At 37.8% G+C, this 16,820-nt stretch overlaps 1 protein-coding gene across 2 annotated transcripts; it reads left to right on the top strand.

The window, feature by feature from the left end:
* Positions 1 to 554: 554 nt before the first annotated feature.
* Positions 555 to 7,597, top strand: LOC135696694 (monocarboxylate transporter 13). Of its 2 annotated transcripts, XM_089113667.1 has the most exons (5): positions 1,909 to 2,048; positions 2,654 to 2,747; positions 3,509 to 4,098; positions 6,303 to 6,672; positions 7,017 to 7,597. In XM_089113667.1, exons 3-5 carry the CDS (start codon positions 3,535 to 3,537, stop codon positions 7,376 to 7,378), a joined length of 1,296 nt encoding a protein of 431 aa, XP_088969793.1. In that variant the 5' UTR covers positions 1,909 to 2,048; positions 2,654 to 2,747; positions 3,509 to 3,534; the 3' UTR covers positions 7,379 to 7,597. The 2 variants fall into 2 exon arrangements, with proteins under 2 accessions (XP_065072249.2, XP_088969793.1); XM_065216177.2 differs by lacking the exon at positions 2,654 to 2,747 and having other exon boundaries at positions 555 to 2,048.
* Positions 7,598 to 16,820: the final 9,223 nt, after the last annotated feature.

The following is a 16,820-nucleotide window of genomic DNA, read 5'->3' as shown; positions in this document are numbered from 1 at the left end:
GGCTTTTTACTGTGGGCGTTCCCGCCTTGCCAAAAGAATCGTGGCCGCCGTTTCCCGATGAAAGTCGAAGCGTGTGTCGCTTGAAAGACGTCGCTGTTGCCATTCGAAGTATTTAATTCAGAAACGCCACAAGTCGCCAATACTAAAGCAAGCAAGCTAAAGGTCGTGAGTGCTTTGTTTTCATTGTTATTCTTAGCTTTTCTACATTTTTTTATATTAAACATTTGAGACTGATTGCCTATGAAGTTATTCGTTGACTCACAAACTGTTAGACTTAGAGGCGTAGTCTAATAGTAGCATAAAATCTGCTTCAAAATAACTGTAATAGAAGCAGAAATCACGCTTGTTATTCATTTTTGGCTCACTTTTGTCAACTCATCTGAGACAGGCAAACATACTATTAGAATTATACGACATTACCCCCTGATTAACTGAAACTTTAAACGCCTATAACTTTGGAACCGTACGTTGGAGGGCTATGGTTCTTTTTTATAGTCGGAATAACTTTGAAAGAGCAATCTAAAAATGTATTTAGATTTAAAATTCGAAAAGTTTACTTTTTTCTGACCATGACTTGTCGCTCGGTCTATTACGTCACTGTCACGTGACAAGAACAAATTTTCCAAAATGTCCCAACTCGGAATCCTGATTCCTTTATATATACTTTCATTCTGAGCATTAAAATTTTTGGTTACTCAGGTCCTTAGATTGTAATGGAAAATTCCCTGCCTAAAAAGTGCTTATTGATTTAGAAAAGAAGCAAATTTAATTAAGCGTTATACAAAGGAGAGGATGTGCTTGATGGCTAACAATGGTGTAATTGATTGGAATAAAATGAAGTGTAATATGCATAGAGAAAGAGGAATGTAGAATTGCGTAGGTATGTAGAAAAAGCAATAATGGATTGTGTAAAATGGCCTAAATTGAATCACTACAAACTTACATAAGTGTAAAATGTTGCTTAAATCGATTGATTCTCAGGACCTTTAAAAAAGCAGAAGATGGCCAATAAATGATGCGACGTAAATCGGTTAAATCTTTCCTTTTTTTCTTTCGATAAAATCGTCCCGGCAGCTACATAACTTGCATGCTAACAACGGCATAATAATTAACGCGTGACATGGGCATAATCTTTCTCAAGAACTACCCCAGAGGTCTTCCAAAACTGATATATCTCCTATAAATATCTCAAAACGACGAAGGCGACAAGATCTTTCACAAGCATCTTGCCCCTAAAACGGTGCATGCCTAAACTGCTTTCTCTTGCTGCTACTTTTCCATAATTCTTACTTCCTAAGATGAGGTACGGGGCCCCCATATATACTGAACTAAAAACAATAGACATACGTAAATAAAACGGTGAAAGGAAGTAATCTACTTAGTAACGAGCGGGGTTGGGTAGCGCGATATCCTAAAATACTGGGTTGCTATGGCGATCTACTTAACATGCTGATAATTGACGTAGGTATGAAGTTACTCATAATATTACAAAGATTATCCTAATACACGTGATAGAAAAATGCGGAACGAGCAAGGAAAGTTACAGATAAACAAGAGTGATTAGGTAAGGAAAATCAAACGAATGGACAAGAGAGAAAGGCCTAAAATTAGCAGTATTACATAAGCAACTTCAAAGTATGATGCATGTCACTTCCGGTTTCGTCAGAACTTCGCATGAAAAAACTTGAATTTGCTTCTGGAGATCAACCAACAAGAAATATAATCCAAAATGAAAGGCGATATGAGGAAATTGATATTTAAAACTGTTTTAGCAGTATCTTCAATCGTTGCCTTGGTCTAACACAGATCCTTGTGGGTTTCTGTTGGCAAAACTTTTGAAGGGCTGGACTATTTAGGTCAATTTCTTTCAAATATGGATAGTAAGGATGTAGGGCCTAAAAGAAGCTTTACCAAAAAGAAGCTTTTCCAATGCTTGCTATGTGCATCGGCATTTCTTGTCCAATTCACAGCGTTTGGATTTTACCGTGGATTCGGATCCATCTACGTGTCGATGCAGGAAAAGTTTACAGAAAGCAACGCGCTGATAGGTAACCAGCAAAGTTTTTAAAATAACTTATGTTTAGATTCAATGTTTTATAACACATTTTTTATATAACTGTTGCCTTCTACAGTGATCATGTTGAGTACCGTCGAGAAGGATGGGGCTGCCGGGGTGGCCCCAGAGCAAGAACTTTGAGCCAGATCTGGCTTTCTATAGGCCTGATAATATGTGATAACTCTTTTTCGAAACGATAGTTCATTCGCTTAGATGTTTATTGCAGCAATGACTAGTTTCAGTTCAGAAAAAGGTGAGAACACTCAAAAATTTGAAGGGTAACACTGCTTTTGAAAATATAATGTGCTTATCCATTATGGATAGAATATAAATCTGGCTGAAATGAATTTCACGGAGACCATTGGGTAACCTTTGCCCATATTCATAACCGCGTTCATAATCTGCATTAAGAATTAAAACCCAAAGATTCATTTTACCAAAAAAGAAAGATTTACAAAATGGTGAAGCATTAATTTATGCGGACGCAGTGGACAGAGGGGGGCTAACCAACTAAAATAATCTCCAAAGCGTACTTGAATAATCTCCAAAGCGGACTTGAAATCGGAATTTGTAACACCTTTTGCGATCTATTTACAGCAAACACGAGGAGTTTACTTACAATGCAGCTCGACAGTGTCAGATTACGCCTGGAAATGAACGCCGTACAAACGATACAAAACGCGGTATCGAGGTCGTTATTTTTGCTATTGATTTTTATTAGAGGACATAAAGTTTTCTGTTTGCGAATGTGGAACAAAGACAATTCGTTTAGGATACGGTAGATAGCAACAAAAGTTTAACCAACACCCAGGGCCACTGAGAGAGGGGGAAGAGGGGGCAAATTGCATCAGAGCTTCAAGGTGTAGGGGGCCTCAGGTGTTAATGAGTTAAATTTTAAAAATTGAATAAATCAAATGAAATAAAAATATGCATGAAAAACAATAAGAGTTTTCAACGGTCAGAAGAATATGATTACACGAAGTATTATGAATGGCATTTTATGCTAATCTACATTTTATGCAAGACAGTAAGCTATTCTCAGGGCGTGGTTGCAAATATTTTCTACCGCTCCGCTCCCAGGCTCTCAACTCCGGATTTTGTCCTTGAATCTCCTAAACCTATCGGTGGCCATGCCAACAAGTTGATTTACTGAAAATATCGATTGGATTGGTTTGTTTTTGCTGGTAGAAGCCTGCCCTTAAAGCGTGAATAATGCTAGAAATTATTTTAGAACAAGCTCGGAGAATAGCTTACTGTCTTGCTTTGCAATTATTGTAAAACAAAAAAAGGCCAAGTAAGGACCTGTTTATGCGGTTCATATACATCTTGCAAACAGGAAACTGTCGACAAGCAACAGACCACAAAAGAACGAAACCGTTGTATAATTGCACTTTTGATTAAAGATATAGAACTTTTGCTCATGATACAATAATATTGTAATATTCTTTGCAGCTTGGACCGGCTCCTTGTCAATAGCTATGACTTTCCTATCGACGCCGATTACATTCAGAGTCTTTGACTTGGTTGGCTATAGACTCTCACTGCTTCTTGGAGGAACATTAATTGGCCTTTCACTCGTGGCGACCTCTTTTGCATCCAGTATTTTCGAAACCTATTTCACACTTGGACTTATGTTTGCGATAGGACAAAGTTTATGTTATTTTGCTCCATTGCTGATTTTGCCCCTCTATTTCAAAAAGAACTTATCACTGGCCCACGGAATAGTGATGTGCGGGAATAGCCTGGGAGGCCTCGCTCAAGCTCCCGGTCTAGGTTTCATCTTGCAAAAGTATGGATTCAGCAGAGGAATGCGGCTGTCTAGCGTGATCGCACTGTTTGTAATAGCAGTATCTGTGTTATTCAAGCGGCCTGAGGAGAGTTTTGGGCCTAATCCTTTGAAGTGCAGGAAGGAGAGAAAGAGAGAAATAACGATCAAAACTGAAATGGAGGAAATACCTTTACTAAGAAATTATGCTTACATCATGTATGTTTTTGCAATTATGTTGGTCAGTTTTGGAGTTTTCATACCCTTTGTGCATTTGGTGAGTTTCAGAAGAGCTGATTACGCTATTAGACAGGGAATTTTTGACAACATTTGAGCAAAGTGCCTAACCTTAGTTTTTGCTCTTGATTTGGGTACTATCAGGCTTGCTGCATATTTTAAGCCATGGATGTATTTTTGTAACACAATATAAATCACTAGATGCATCGTTTCCTTCAAATGACCTCGACAGACATTCTGATAACTGCAACATCGCCTGTAATTGTGATGATTGAGTGCAAGAGGTATCAACTCATGCTTGGCATGTAAGTGCTATTAAATATTGCACTCTCTAGCTACTGTAAAAGATGAATACATTGTCGAGCGACAATGCTAACAAACTGACGGTCTTTCATTGCTGAGAAAAGCTTCTATTCAGTATAGCCTTTTCGAAGACAAATTTGTATTAGAACGTTTTCCTTTAGCTTCCATTTTTGTTCAATACTTACTTTCCCAGGCGGGAAAATATATCAGCTCAAATGACATTCTTGAGTTTCTGAATAACACGAAGGTCAAAAAACTTCAACATCGAGGTAAAGCAACCTTAATTACGACCATCAGCCTTCAAATTCCACGTGCTTGAAAACTGGAGAACCGCCATTTTGATGACGTCATGCAAAATTTAAATAGCAATAACTCGTTATCTGCCGGTCTGATAGAGTTTAATCTTTCGAACTTTTTGCTCCTATTAGAATGCCAAACAAGATGGTTGGAGCGATTTTTCGAAAATGAGAATTAAAAATTTGAATGACCAGGGAAATGACGTCATCGATCAAGTAATTTTGATCGTCTTACAAAAATATATGCAAGGCTTAAAATATTAAGCAAGGCTGATAGTACCCAAATCAAGAGCAAAAACTAAAGTTAGGCACTTTGCTCGATTGTTGTTAAAATTTCCCTGTCTATAACGTCTATGTTGATCAAGAAAAAATCTTTCACGATGGAGTTCATTTTGTGCTGATATTATCAAACAACCTATACTTGCATTATACACACACAGTGTTTTCCTTCAGTAAAATGCTAGATTTCCTGTCTAGATTTTTAAATAAACTCTAGCAGTTCAATTGCAAACTAATGATAATCCAGTGATCATTTTTTGGAAAAACTAAAAAGAATCAATCTTAGTTTCAAATTCCAGGTTCTAATATGAAGAAGAGTGGAATAATTTTTTATATAAAATCCATGTTCAATCAAAGACGCGGACAGGTATCGACGGGCATCTCACTCAGCGCAAGGAATATACAAGGCGTATTTGAATAAGATCAAGCTACGGCCTAACTTTCTGCTGCAACTGATTGAAAGCTGAGGCTTCTGGCGGGATAATCCAGCTTTTTCCTAGGAATAGTTAAGCCATAAACAACTGTCTCGTGAACAAGCCAAGACTTGCGTACGAGAGGATTTTGGAGGACTTCTAAGGAAATGCAATTGAAAACAAGTCCATAATTGCTAAAAAATGCACCATATAATTACGTCTCCTTCCTTGCTCAGTATAATCCATTGGAATCATTTTCTTTTGATAAAACATTAGTTTTATAGAAAAGAATTCAGACGGAAATTTACGTTAGATTAATTTTCAAGAATTGTTGCAGCTACAAGCAAAAAGCTACTGAAGTTAATTAAGGCCGATTTCCATTTGACATTTTTGTGCGCGCGAACGTAGCGCCCAAATCTGAGCATGCGTAGTTAAAATCAAGTGATCTCGATTTTGCGTCCGCTGTGAGTGCCGGAAAATGATAGGGTCCCAACTTTTTTGTGCGCTCGGCCACTTGACAGCAGCACTTAACTATGCATGCTCAGATTTGGGCACTACGCCCGCGCGCAGAAATAATGTCAAATGGAAATCGGCCTTAACAGTTAACAATTGCGAACACTAACACGCAGCAATAGCTGTGTGTGTTACGATATGACGCGATTTAACCGTTGTGGCACAATAGGTGCCGTGGTGCATGAACGAGAGGCTAACTATGAATTTGTTGTAGAAAAGTGTATTTATCTGCTCGTTCGTCACGCGCAATGAGAAGTTTTACAGTATCGGAATAGATAATGTGATGCAATTTCTTGTGTATTTCTCAATTTCTTTACAATCTCTTGTTATTATATGTGCAATCCCATTGCTCTTTCAATTTCCATTTATCTATGCTAAGACGTTTCTTGCTTATTCAATTTCAATGATATTTCTTTTGAACAAGGATTATTTAATCTTAGGTACGCCTAGCGATGGACGCAGGCATATCATACTCAATGGCGGTATTTCTACCAGGCATCACCTCTTTTGCGCAAGCAGTTGGTAAGATAGGCTTCGGCAAGCTTGCATCTCTCCCGAAATACAACAAGCTCTCTCTGTGCAAATGGGCCATCATCGTTATAGGCATAGTGACAACATTTGTTCCAATATTAACCTCCTTTATTGGCCTTGCTGCTTATTCCATTCTTTTTGGTATTGCTGATGGCAGTATCGCCGCATCTACCATGCTCATCGTTAGAGATTTGATAACAAAAGAGCAATTCAATAGAGGATACAGTGCATATCTTATCTGCAACTGCATCGCTATCCTTGCTGGTCCGCCGTTTGCAGGTATGTTCAACCTGTTATTTGCCTTAAAGAATCAGGCATAATTCGTTCAAAAGTATATATTAAATAGTATTGATCTATGTAACCAAGTATAAAGGCATTTGTTGGATAGCTTCAAAAACACAGTAGAAATAAGTGAATGATATTTATTGAGTGATAGGACCAAAGAAAGATACTTCTTCTAGGAGCAAGCTGTTTCAGAAATTTAGATTTGAATTTGTTTTCAGTCTGCGTAAAACAGAAAATTTAATGTCACAATTCAGATCCTCACTCTTAATGCGACTCTTTCTCTGCATGTCTCCTTGTGTGTAATTATATAAATTCGTTTCTGTATAAATTTATTTCAGGATATTTGTACACGGTTTCAGGAACTTACTCCCTTGCATTCTTTATTTCTGGTGGCTTCGCTGCTGTAGGAGGTTTCTTGATGTTTGCAGTGCAATATTTCTATTCGGAAAACAAAAGGACTTCTTTTTCCAACTTATTGACGAATGGCTGCAATACCCAGAAAAGCAAGAAAATTTTCAGCTTCATGAAAAATTACTCCAAACCCTATGAATTGGCAAATGAAAAGACAACAGAAATAGCCAGTTCAAACCGCCCAACTATTCACAACTCCTTTATTTCTTTGCTTGAGTTAAGCAATGCAGAAAACTATGTTGATGATTCTATACCAGAAGAAGGCATGGAAAGTTACCTGCATTCATAAGAAGTATCATGACCATATGTTATTCTTTTGAAAAAGGTAGACGTAATCAAAATGTAGCAAATTTGTTTAATTTGTAATATATGTGCTAGCAAATCATTAACGACGAAACAACCAGAAAACATAATTGCCTTATCAAGCGGTGCTCTACAACACCATGATTTGAAGATGATTAAAACTCTTCCGTTAAATTCACTTTGATTAACATGGCTTTGATATGAAGATTCGTAATTTTCTGATCGAAACATCTGAAGTGTGCAAGCTTGATACTACTAAAAACGGTTTCATACGAGCAAGGCGGACTTTAGTTTTCGTCTAAATAGATGCTTTGTTTACAATTTTAATTAAGCCAAACAGAGCTTGCCAATCTCGCCTGGTTTGTTTACAACTTTCTCAAAAGCACCCCTAGCTGTGGAAGTAAAGCACTACTGCAGTTTAAGGCGGCCAAAAAATATACTTGAAATATAATCCGCCACAATTAAAAATTTACAATGTTCATAAAATTTACTAAAAGGTGCCGCTGCTTTTGAGTAAATTCCTCGTTATATTCCAGGGTAAATTGTATCTCACTGAGGATATAGGCCTATTTTTCCAGCCTGGCCAAAAAGCTCTACTTAGGGCTTGTTTACATGAAGGCGAGTTTCCCTGCTAGCCGAGTTTCCCGGTAAGGCAGGTCAACTAACTGCCAGTATTTACATGTAGCCGGGAAACTCGGGCAGGCAGGATATAATTGGGAGTGATACCGTAATATGCAGAAAAATGAAGTAATATGCGTTTGATGCTATTTAAAAAGCAGGATCATTAGAACACTCAAAATACAAAAAACGTGAGATTTTTTAGAAAAAAGTGCTACACATGGTATGACACGTGCGTATGTCAGACAATTTTATCCAGTTTAGGCGGGAAACTCGGCAATTTGCTCTTTTACATGATTTGGCCGGGAAACCCACCTCCGCATCGTATCAGGTAAATGACATCACCGCAGGTACAGTCGAAGTTTCTTTTGATTATAAATGGCTCGTTGGCGCTCTTGAAATGAGAGGACACGTTCCGCAGCGTTTGTTGTTACATTTTTTTACTTTCGTGGTTGGGTTGCAGGCTTGAATAGTTTTTTTATTTAGCGAATTGAATTTGGCTTTGGTGAGAATCTGTTTAATGTTTGATGGTTGTCGTTTGCTGTTGATCAACTTGATGTTTGTAAAGATTTTCTTTAGTTTTGGACTTGCGTCTAGAAGCTTGATAGTGTCTTTGATGACAAAGAAAATATTTGGGTTCCTTGGGTTGTGAGTAGAAACAAACTGCTATTTGTGATATTGGTTTTACGGAATTCCGAAAGTAGTATATTGCTTTAGTATAAGAGTAGAGGCTTTACTTATTCCGTTTTCTGTCAGTTGGCTTGAGTAGCCTTGCTTAAGTAGGTTTACTTTTAACTGGTTTAGCTTTTCCACTTTCAGCTCTTCTTGTACTATAAATATGCATATTCTTCTTGCTAAATTGAATGAGATGTTTCCTTTGGTATGGGATGGTTGGCATGATTTGAAATGAATGAACTGCTGTCGAATTATATACAGAGTTAGATTGACAAAATGTATTGCAGAGGTTTGTTACAGCAGCCAAAGAATTTCAGGCAATAATATTTCAATCCTCCAGAAAATCCCAGAATTGATTTCGAGGAATCCTCCTTGGCTCTGCTTGCCTTCAGGGACCTAAAAACAGACAATTCTTTTTTTAGAAGCTTCATCCTAGATTCTTGAAATTTGGAACGTCTGTTATCACAAGTCACTTACACGAACGTACAGTCTTAGGTGCATCAAAAGCTAAAAAAGTGGCGGAAATTCAGGCTTTCATTTGGGGGAGGGGGTTAGGCCTACGATTTTCCGAAATTTCACGAGGGGATTTTGAGCTTTAACTAATTCGCTTGAGATTGTTATTATTTCTTATTCGTTATGGCCTCTGGTGCCACGCTTCTCCGTGTTTTCTTGTATAAAGGAACGTTTTCTACGACATCGTACTTGATTTCACTACCTGACCGTTCAGCCTTATCTACTCAACAAATGAAACAAATGGTAGAGTGGTTATCGTAGAAATGTAGTCAAATAATGTATAGGCAGGCATGCACCCATAAAGAGAAGCAAAGACTCTCACTGAAGACCCGTTTCCATGTTACCTGATTTGTCAAAAATCATTAAATTAGTAGTTTTGAAACAAATCCTGAGCTTTACCTATAAAGAACAGCCTCTGTATAAATTTTATCTGCAACCATATGGTCACGTGTTGAACCAATGGTCACGTGACGACGAACCGGTAAGGTTTTCCTTATCGGTTCGTCGTTATGTCATATAACCTATCGTAATGGCGACAAACAGTGAAGTGAGTGAGATCGCAGCGCTTCCCGATGACGAATTTACATTTTCAGATTCGCTAATTTCAACTATTGATTTTGTTTTTGATGCTGACAGTCTTCCTACCACATTCATTTCGGACGACGATGTTATTGAACTGATTGGTGCGCAGGAATTTCCTTCAGGCACCGCGCAGCCATTGGGCTAGCAGGGGCTATAGTCCCTCCACTTTTTTGCAGTAATAGATCAGAAATTCTTTTGGAAAGTTTACTTTAACTATGCTTTGGCGCAATATTGGATAGTATACTCCTAAGGAGTAGCAGTTTTTCTTGACTGGGAACCCTTCTTGTTCATTTTCTAGGTGTTTTTCTTGAAGTTTTATTATCCCCAAGCTAATTTCATCTACTTCTATAGCTATTGATCTATTCTCTGAGCCAGAATATTTGTAAAACTTGAATGTTTTCTAAAAGGGGCGTTTTTAAGCGTTCTAGAAGGCGTGGCCGTTTGAGGCAGGCCTTGTTTGGGTTTACTATTAATTTGCCTGATTTGAAAAAATCACCTGAAATTCTTTAGCTGCTAACACCATCCTCCACAATTCAGAGTGTTGATTCAACGAAAAATTAACATTAAAATATCAGACCTTCGAACCCTTTAGTTAGATCTATATATCGGTACAAGCCCAAGATATAACTATACTGTTTGAAGCGGCACCATGGTTGCCGCCGAGGGAAAAAAAATTCGAATTTAGATGCTTCCAGTTTGCTGGAAAACGATCTTTTTGAAGCAATTTTTGATAACGCAAGCTTAATAGCCACAGGATGAAAGCTATTTGATGGTTTTAATCGATTTTCTGGTGTCGTTGTTGCATTTTTTTGCTTATGCAGCATAATATTCTTCAGATTGGGACACAATCTTTTCTTCCTAGCATTTCTTATTATTTTAGCAAATCAAAACGCCTTGCACCCTCCCAATAATTTTATGAAATGGAGCCTAATCTGGACATTAACCGCCAAGCCCAACATTATCGGCGGGTTCCTTAAAAACACCTTCTCACTTGGTACGACCTTGGTATCTACTTATTAAAAATCATTTAGATTTAGCGTGCGACCTTGAGAATTGAGATGGTGTTTGAGGATCGTTGTTCAGAGGTGGTATGTTGCAAGGTGATTCTTGTTCTTTTCGCCTTTAGTAACTATTGTTGGGTTTATTTTATGTAAATCTTCCTCGCTTGCTACAGAGTGAAAATTAATTCTGCCGCCCCTGATATTTGATCGACAGGAGGGCAATTGCCCCCCCCCCCCTGCCCCCCTGTCAGCACGCCACTGCTTTTGCAATTAGACATGGCTTTGGTGCAAATGCATGTTTGTCATTGTTAAGGCATCTTTGGCTTGGCAAGATCAGCGTTTCAGATGGTTCATCATAGGCACTAGAACTCTTTGCTTGTATAGATAAACAAAAACGTATAAATTGTGGTTGATATCTTCTCTTGTCATTGGTGTAGCTTGGCATAGCTTTTGTTGCTCTTCCCACAATAACTTCATAAGAGGAGTAATTTCAATGGCTGCTTTTTCAAAAATTGATGACAGGTCTGAATGCAATTCATCACTCACATTACAACCACTTTCATGATCAGTTTCTCTTTGCTGCATGTTGACACAGGTGACACAGGTGTCTTAATATGTGAGCAAAAAGTTATCGAAAAGAAACTCTTTTACATGGTTTGTTCGGATCTCTGTCAAAGTTATTTTTTTTCCTTTCAGCTTTAAAAACTCCCTTAAATCAGCCTTGCTTCCCAGACTTTGGTATTTTTTGGTTTTCTCAAACCATATCTCTGCAGCTTTTCTCGGAACTCGAAACTTGTGAGATCAAGCATATAAATTGCAATATTTATCTAATTGATAAGTTTCCTGGAGCTATGCTGCTTTCCCCACCTGCTTCTGTCTTGTTGTAGGTGGGAATTAGGGATTGCTGCGATGTCCGGGTCAAAAGCTGGGTGAAGCTTTCTTAAGTCTTGTTTACTTATGGAAAGTTCTTAACTGCATTCAGCCCAGTGGCCAGAGCTGCAATTTGGCCTTTTTGACAACCCACTGTACTCATTCTTCATAAACAAAAAGGCAGTTTAGATCCATGGTTTGATGGCCAAATTTCTCCATTTTGGCAGTTTCTCAAAACCCCTTGGCCGTCATAAATTGATTTGGCCGAAGAAGCAAAATTTGGTTGAATTCTGGTAGGATGTTGCAAAAAACAACGAAAATACAAAGGAAACAAATATTTTTGCACAGATAATAATCAAAAAATTTTAAAATAATTTCAAAATTGCAAATGATGAATGATGAAACAAAGCAAAAGATAACAGACAGTTTTAGATCAAAGCAAGTGAAAACTTTTGTAACCTACAAAGCAAATTTTGATTACGGTATCACTCCCAATAATTAGCAAAAATTTAACTTTTTGTATAGCGTTTAGCTGGCTGCATTTGGCTGCCAACCACAAAATATGTGGCTGCCAACCATTCAAAACAACTGACAATAACCTGAAGGTAGAAAGTCACAATTTACTCCCAAAATGAAACCACAGATGCTGGTGTAAAGTGTTTACATTTGGTAACGATAGACAATGGATCAATGGAAACAATGTTTTTTTACATAATATCAGAAGTATGCCAGAGTTATGCTAGATTCCAAATTATGCTAGATTTTATGCTAAATGACGATTTTTGGCCAATATCATGTTAATATTGGGCTAGATCAGGTCACACTGGCACCAGCCCACAAGGGAGTGGCTGGAACGGGACTAGCAGGCTTTCCCCTAAATTTTTTACGGCCACGCCCTTTGAATCACCGGAAACCACTCCTGTCAGAATATATTTTCGTCCTTACTCATAAACATAACGATTTCGAGAAGATTTCAATTAACATAAAAATACAAAACCAAGTGAGATAAAATACAAATTTATCTTTACCACACAAGATAAAGCACCATCAAAAAAACAAAAATGTGTTCCCAGCAGAACTGCTACTAATGCATTCGTTAGCGTAAACTTTTAAAACATTTTTTAACCCATTGTTGCAAGGACTATAGTCCCTGTTAAGCCTTGGCCAAACTGGGCAACATTGTTGCCCGACAATGTTGCTTGAAATTTTGTTGATTTTTTTGTCGTCGAAACATGGTGGCCAAACTGGGCAACATTGTCGTGCAACAACAGTGCGCCAAATTTGAATTGATAAGTGGTTTCAAAAGTTTGGATACGTATGGCTGAAAGAAAGCAAGCTGCAGCCACTGGAAGCTGATTTTGACACATCACAACACCATCGTGTTGCTTTTAGCACTCTTTGGTTGAGCACTCGTAGAAGCAGTAGCATTTGAAAGATTTGTTGTTTTCAAAAAATTGCACTTGGATTTGTTTCAGACGAGACCTTTGTATTCTTCCTGAACTATTCTTTCTCTCCATGGTTTCTTCCCATTCTGCAAAATCAACTTCGAAGCTTAAATTTTGACAGGACATTTTAATTGAATCGAGTTGAGGATATTGTTTTGCAATACAACACTGCGCATGTTGATTTTTGTCTCAGATGGTAAATTGAGGTGAATTGTTGCCCGACAATGTGGCCAAACTGGAAAACATAGAACTGAGCAACAAATGTTGCCGAAAAATGTTTGAGCATGTTCAAACATTCCAGCAACAAATTTCTTAATGAATTTGTCGGCCGTCACGGTGGCAAGACTGGACAACATTTGAGCAACATTAGGAATTTGTGAATGTTGCCTGACAATGTTGCCCAGTTTAGCCTAGGCTTTATGCAACATGCCTATTTGAATGTTCCTCCAAGCTACCACCGAAAAGGCTTACGGGCAGCGTTTAGCTGCTGCAGCCTTGAGAGGAGTCCTCCCAATGCTTCTCCAATTTAAAACACCTTAGTTGAAATGGTTTGTAACTTTTTTTTGAAATCTACTGAAAGATATCACATAAAAACCCCAAAATACATTACGGGCAGGAAATCATAATCTCGGTCTTGGTCTTAAGGCTCAGTGTCTTTTTTAAGCAAGTCATAAAAGTAAACTAAATTGAGATGATGTCTTGAAGTTAAAGCTGTATACAGAGTCCATCTTACTTCAAAATAGCACACAACAATATCATAAAGCGCAATTGATTTTTCTCCGCATGTACTGAAGCTTCGAGCTCTGAATTTTCTTAATTCTTCTTTTTTATCCATTGCATATTTCTTATCGTAATTTTCTTATAAAAAATGAGTGCAATACATAAGGCTGAGATTGGGCATTCATTGCGAATTGGAAAAATATTCCCATTTATTTCTTAGACGTTTCGATTGGTATTTTATGCTGCATTTTTAAGAACATGCATTATTTACAAATCCACACTTTCTACAATTACAGGTCCACAATTTTAATTTACAACTCCACAAAGTGAGTCAGATCCACGGTTATTTTAGGCCCTGCAAGGTGCCTTCTTCTTTGCTGGATGAATCTTCTTTTCAGTGACCATATCAGAATTTCGCTTTTCTGCCTCAATCAGTGACTCACAGGAAAAGCACAAAGCACTGCATTGGTTTTGTAAAAGTGTAGTACAGGCTGTGCTCCGCACAAAATTATTGCAGATAAATGGGAGGGCAGTCTCTGCGGTACTACATGACTAAGTGTATTGTTGCCAGTAAACCCATCAGGTAACCCATCACAGACAGGAGCACTTTCTATTGAATTAAAGATGGAAATTTAAAAAATCTCAGGCACATTAATGTCAGACAACCTCAATCCATAGTGAAAGCATGCCACAGAAAATTCATCATAAATGCTCACATAAAACCGGGGCACCCAAAATTCTTTGTCGGCCAAGGTGAAATTTACCTGATGATCTGTAACCTCATAAGACCAGGGATGAATCTTCGAGGTTTCAAGGCTCATTTTATAAATTTCGAAAAGGGTGTGTATTTCCTCTTCAGCAACAGATCCCTGACAAGCGACCGGCGTTCTTCTTCCACCTCGCCATCGTCTAGCGACTTCCCAGGCAAATTTATGCTGGGAACCTGTGCGAAGTACTTTGCGCGTAGGAAATTCGTCAATATCGCTCTGATTAAAATGTGTTTCACACAAATAAAATTTGTTCTCTTTGAACTGTCTGTCTAGATCGCTGTCCCTTACACGTGTTCCACAAACAATTCTTGTCCATTCTTTTCTCGCAGCAAACTTTTTCTATTTCGTTTTTTCGTTGTCTCTTTCGTTTAGTGACGGAATTTGGAAAAAGGAAATTATAGAAATCGATGAATTGAGAAGGGAGTCGACTATATACGGTTTTTATATCTATTTTTCGTAGATGATATAGGGTGTATTGTATAAATTCCTGTAGGCTTTCAAGCTTATGTTTGCTAGATGAAGATTATGTCATCGACAAGTCTTTTCCAAAATATTTGACTACGCCCCATCGGGGCATTGCTCAAGATATGTTGTTCCATTGTTGTCATGAATATGTTGGCATAATTTGGGGCAAAGGTTTTTTCCACTGCGGTGCCTTAAAGGAGGTTAATAGAATTTACTATTACAATCTTCTTCATAAGAGACAGTAAATTGAAGTTCAGGCTGAATTGTTCTTAATTTGTTCTTCAATTTATAGGTATAAGCAATGCAATCGCTACCTTTTCACTCTAGGGAGGGGTCCAGGCCTCATTTACCTACAAAGTGCATGGGAAAACCTTCATTTGCTGTCATGTTTGAATTTTTACCGAAAAAGCATCCCAAGATGGCAAAAAACTCCTCGTTTTGAGATGAAGCATTGTTCAAAGTTACATTTTACGGTAGCTCAGCCTCAGCTTGTTCTTAATTTGGTCTCAACTTTTGGTCAACTTTGAAGCTCGTGTTTTTACAAAATTGTTCTTACAAAAAGAGAGTGTAAAGGCAATACAACTATGTTTGAGAATAAAAATCACCATCTTTTGTATTTTATATGCAGCAGGGTAGTTTCCCCATAATGATTTTTGATGGCATAGAGGGAAGCTTTGATACCCTCATCTTGTGAAATGCTAGTGAGTTTATCGTAAGTGTGTTGTAGAAAATGAGCGCATGATCTTTGAATCTAGGATGGGGGGTTGCCTCACTCATTGAAAAACTTTATCTTGCTCGCTTCCCCAAGGTTAGGCAAACGCATCGGTGAACTTGTGGACACACTGAGCAAGGATCTAAGCGGGAACAACTGACCTTTAGAAGTATTTTAATGTTACGGGAACTGAGGGGCCAGTTCCTAACATTTCCAATTTTTGCCAGGGCAAGATTTTGTAATAGGGTTATTTGCCAAATGAATGTATCCACCCTATCGTTATCATCGAGACCAAATGGTCCTTCCATCAATGAGAAAAGAAACAAATAGACACAATGATAATGTTGAAACGTCTTTCTTCAGATCAAACGATCTTTCCGCGAAAAAGGTTCTATAAATATGATGTTTCTCTACGGTTGTCCCGTAACGTCGATTCGTTCTTTTAATGTCAGGCACAGTCTTTCTCAAGCACTGTCCTCTCAAACATATCAAATAATCCACAATAATCGTCACACGCGGTGCCATAAATAACAATACCTATCCTATAAATCCATAGTTAATGCCGACAAGATCTTTTCAAGCATCTTGCCACATTTATAAAACGTCGAGAACCTAATTATACAAAATATCAAAACTTAACCTAATCGCTCTTAACCGTAATTCCATCCCCAACTTCAACTCCAACTCCAACTCCAACTCCAACTAACTCAAAATGTAACACGCCCAAAATATAACTAAACAAGAACTTATTGTAATGCTACATAGCTACGTAAATTTACATAATAATAGTGAATACAAAATATATTACTCCCAAGATTAATTACATAATCTGAATACTGATACTAAAAATCCCAAAAGAAATAGTTAATGAATCTAAAGATGCAATTAGAAAACAAAATGAATTATAAACAATCGAATGTGCGAATGGTGATAAAATTACTAAGGTTACAGGATGCAAAACAAACGAAATCCAAACTAGCACTATTACAATTTTGTCTGAAGGGCAAATAAGCAGCCACTCCCCCCCCCCCTTTTCACCAAAAAATACGGAGTGGCG

The sequence above is a fragment of the Rhopilema esculentum genome, chromosome 18 (assembly GCF_057945365.1).
Source record: "Rhopilema esculentum isolate cy_ngs chromosome 18, ASM5794536v1, whole genome shotgun sequence".
Classification (NCBI taxonomy): Eukaryota; Metazoa; Cnidaria; class Scyphozoa; order Rhizostomeae; family Rhizostomatidae; genus Rhopilema; species Rhopilema esculentum.
This window is presented reverse-complemented; position numbering and strand designations above follow the sequence as displayed.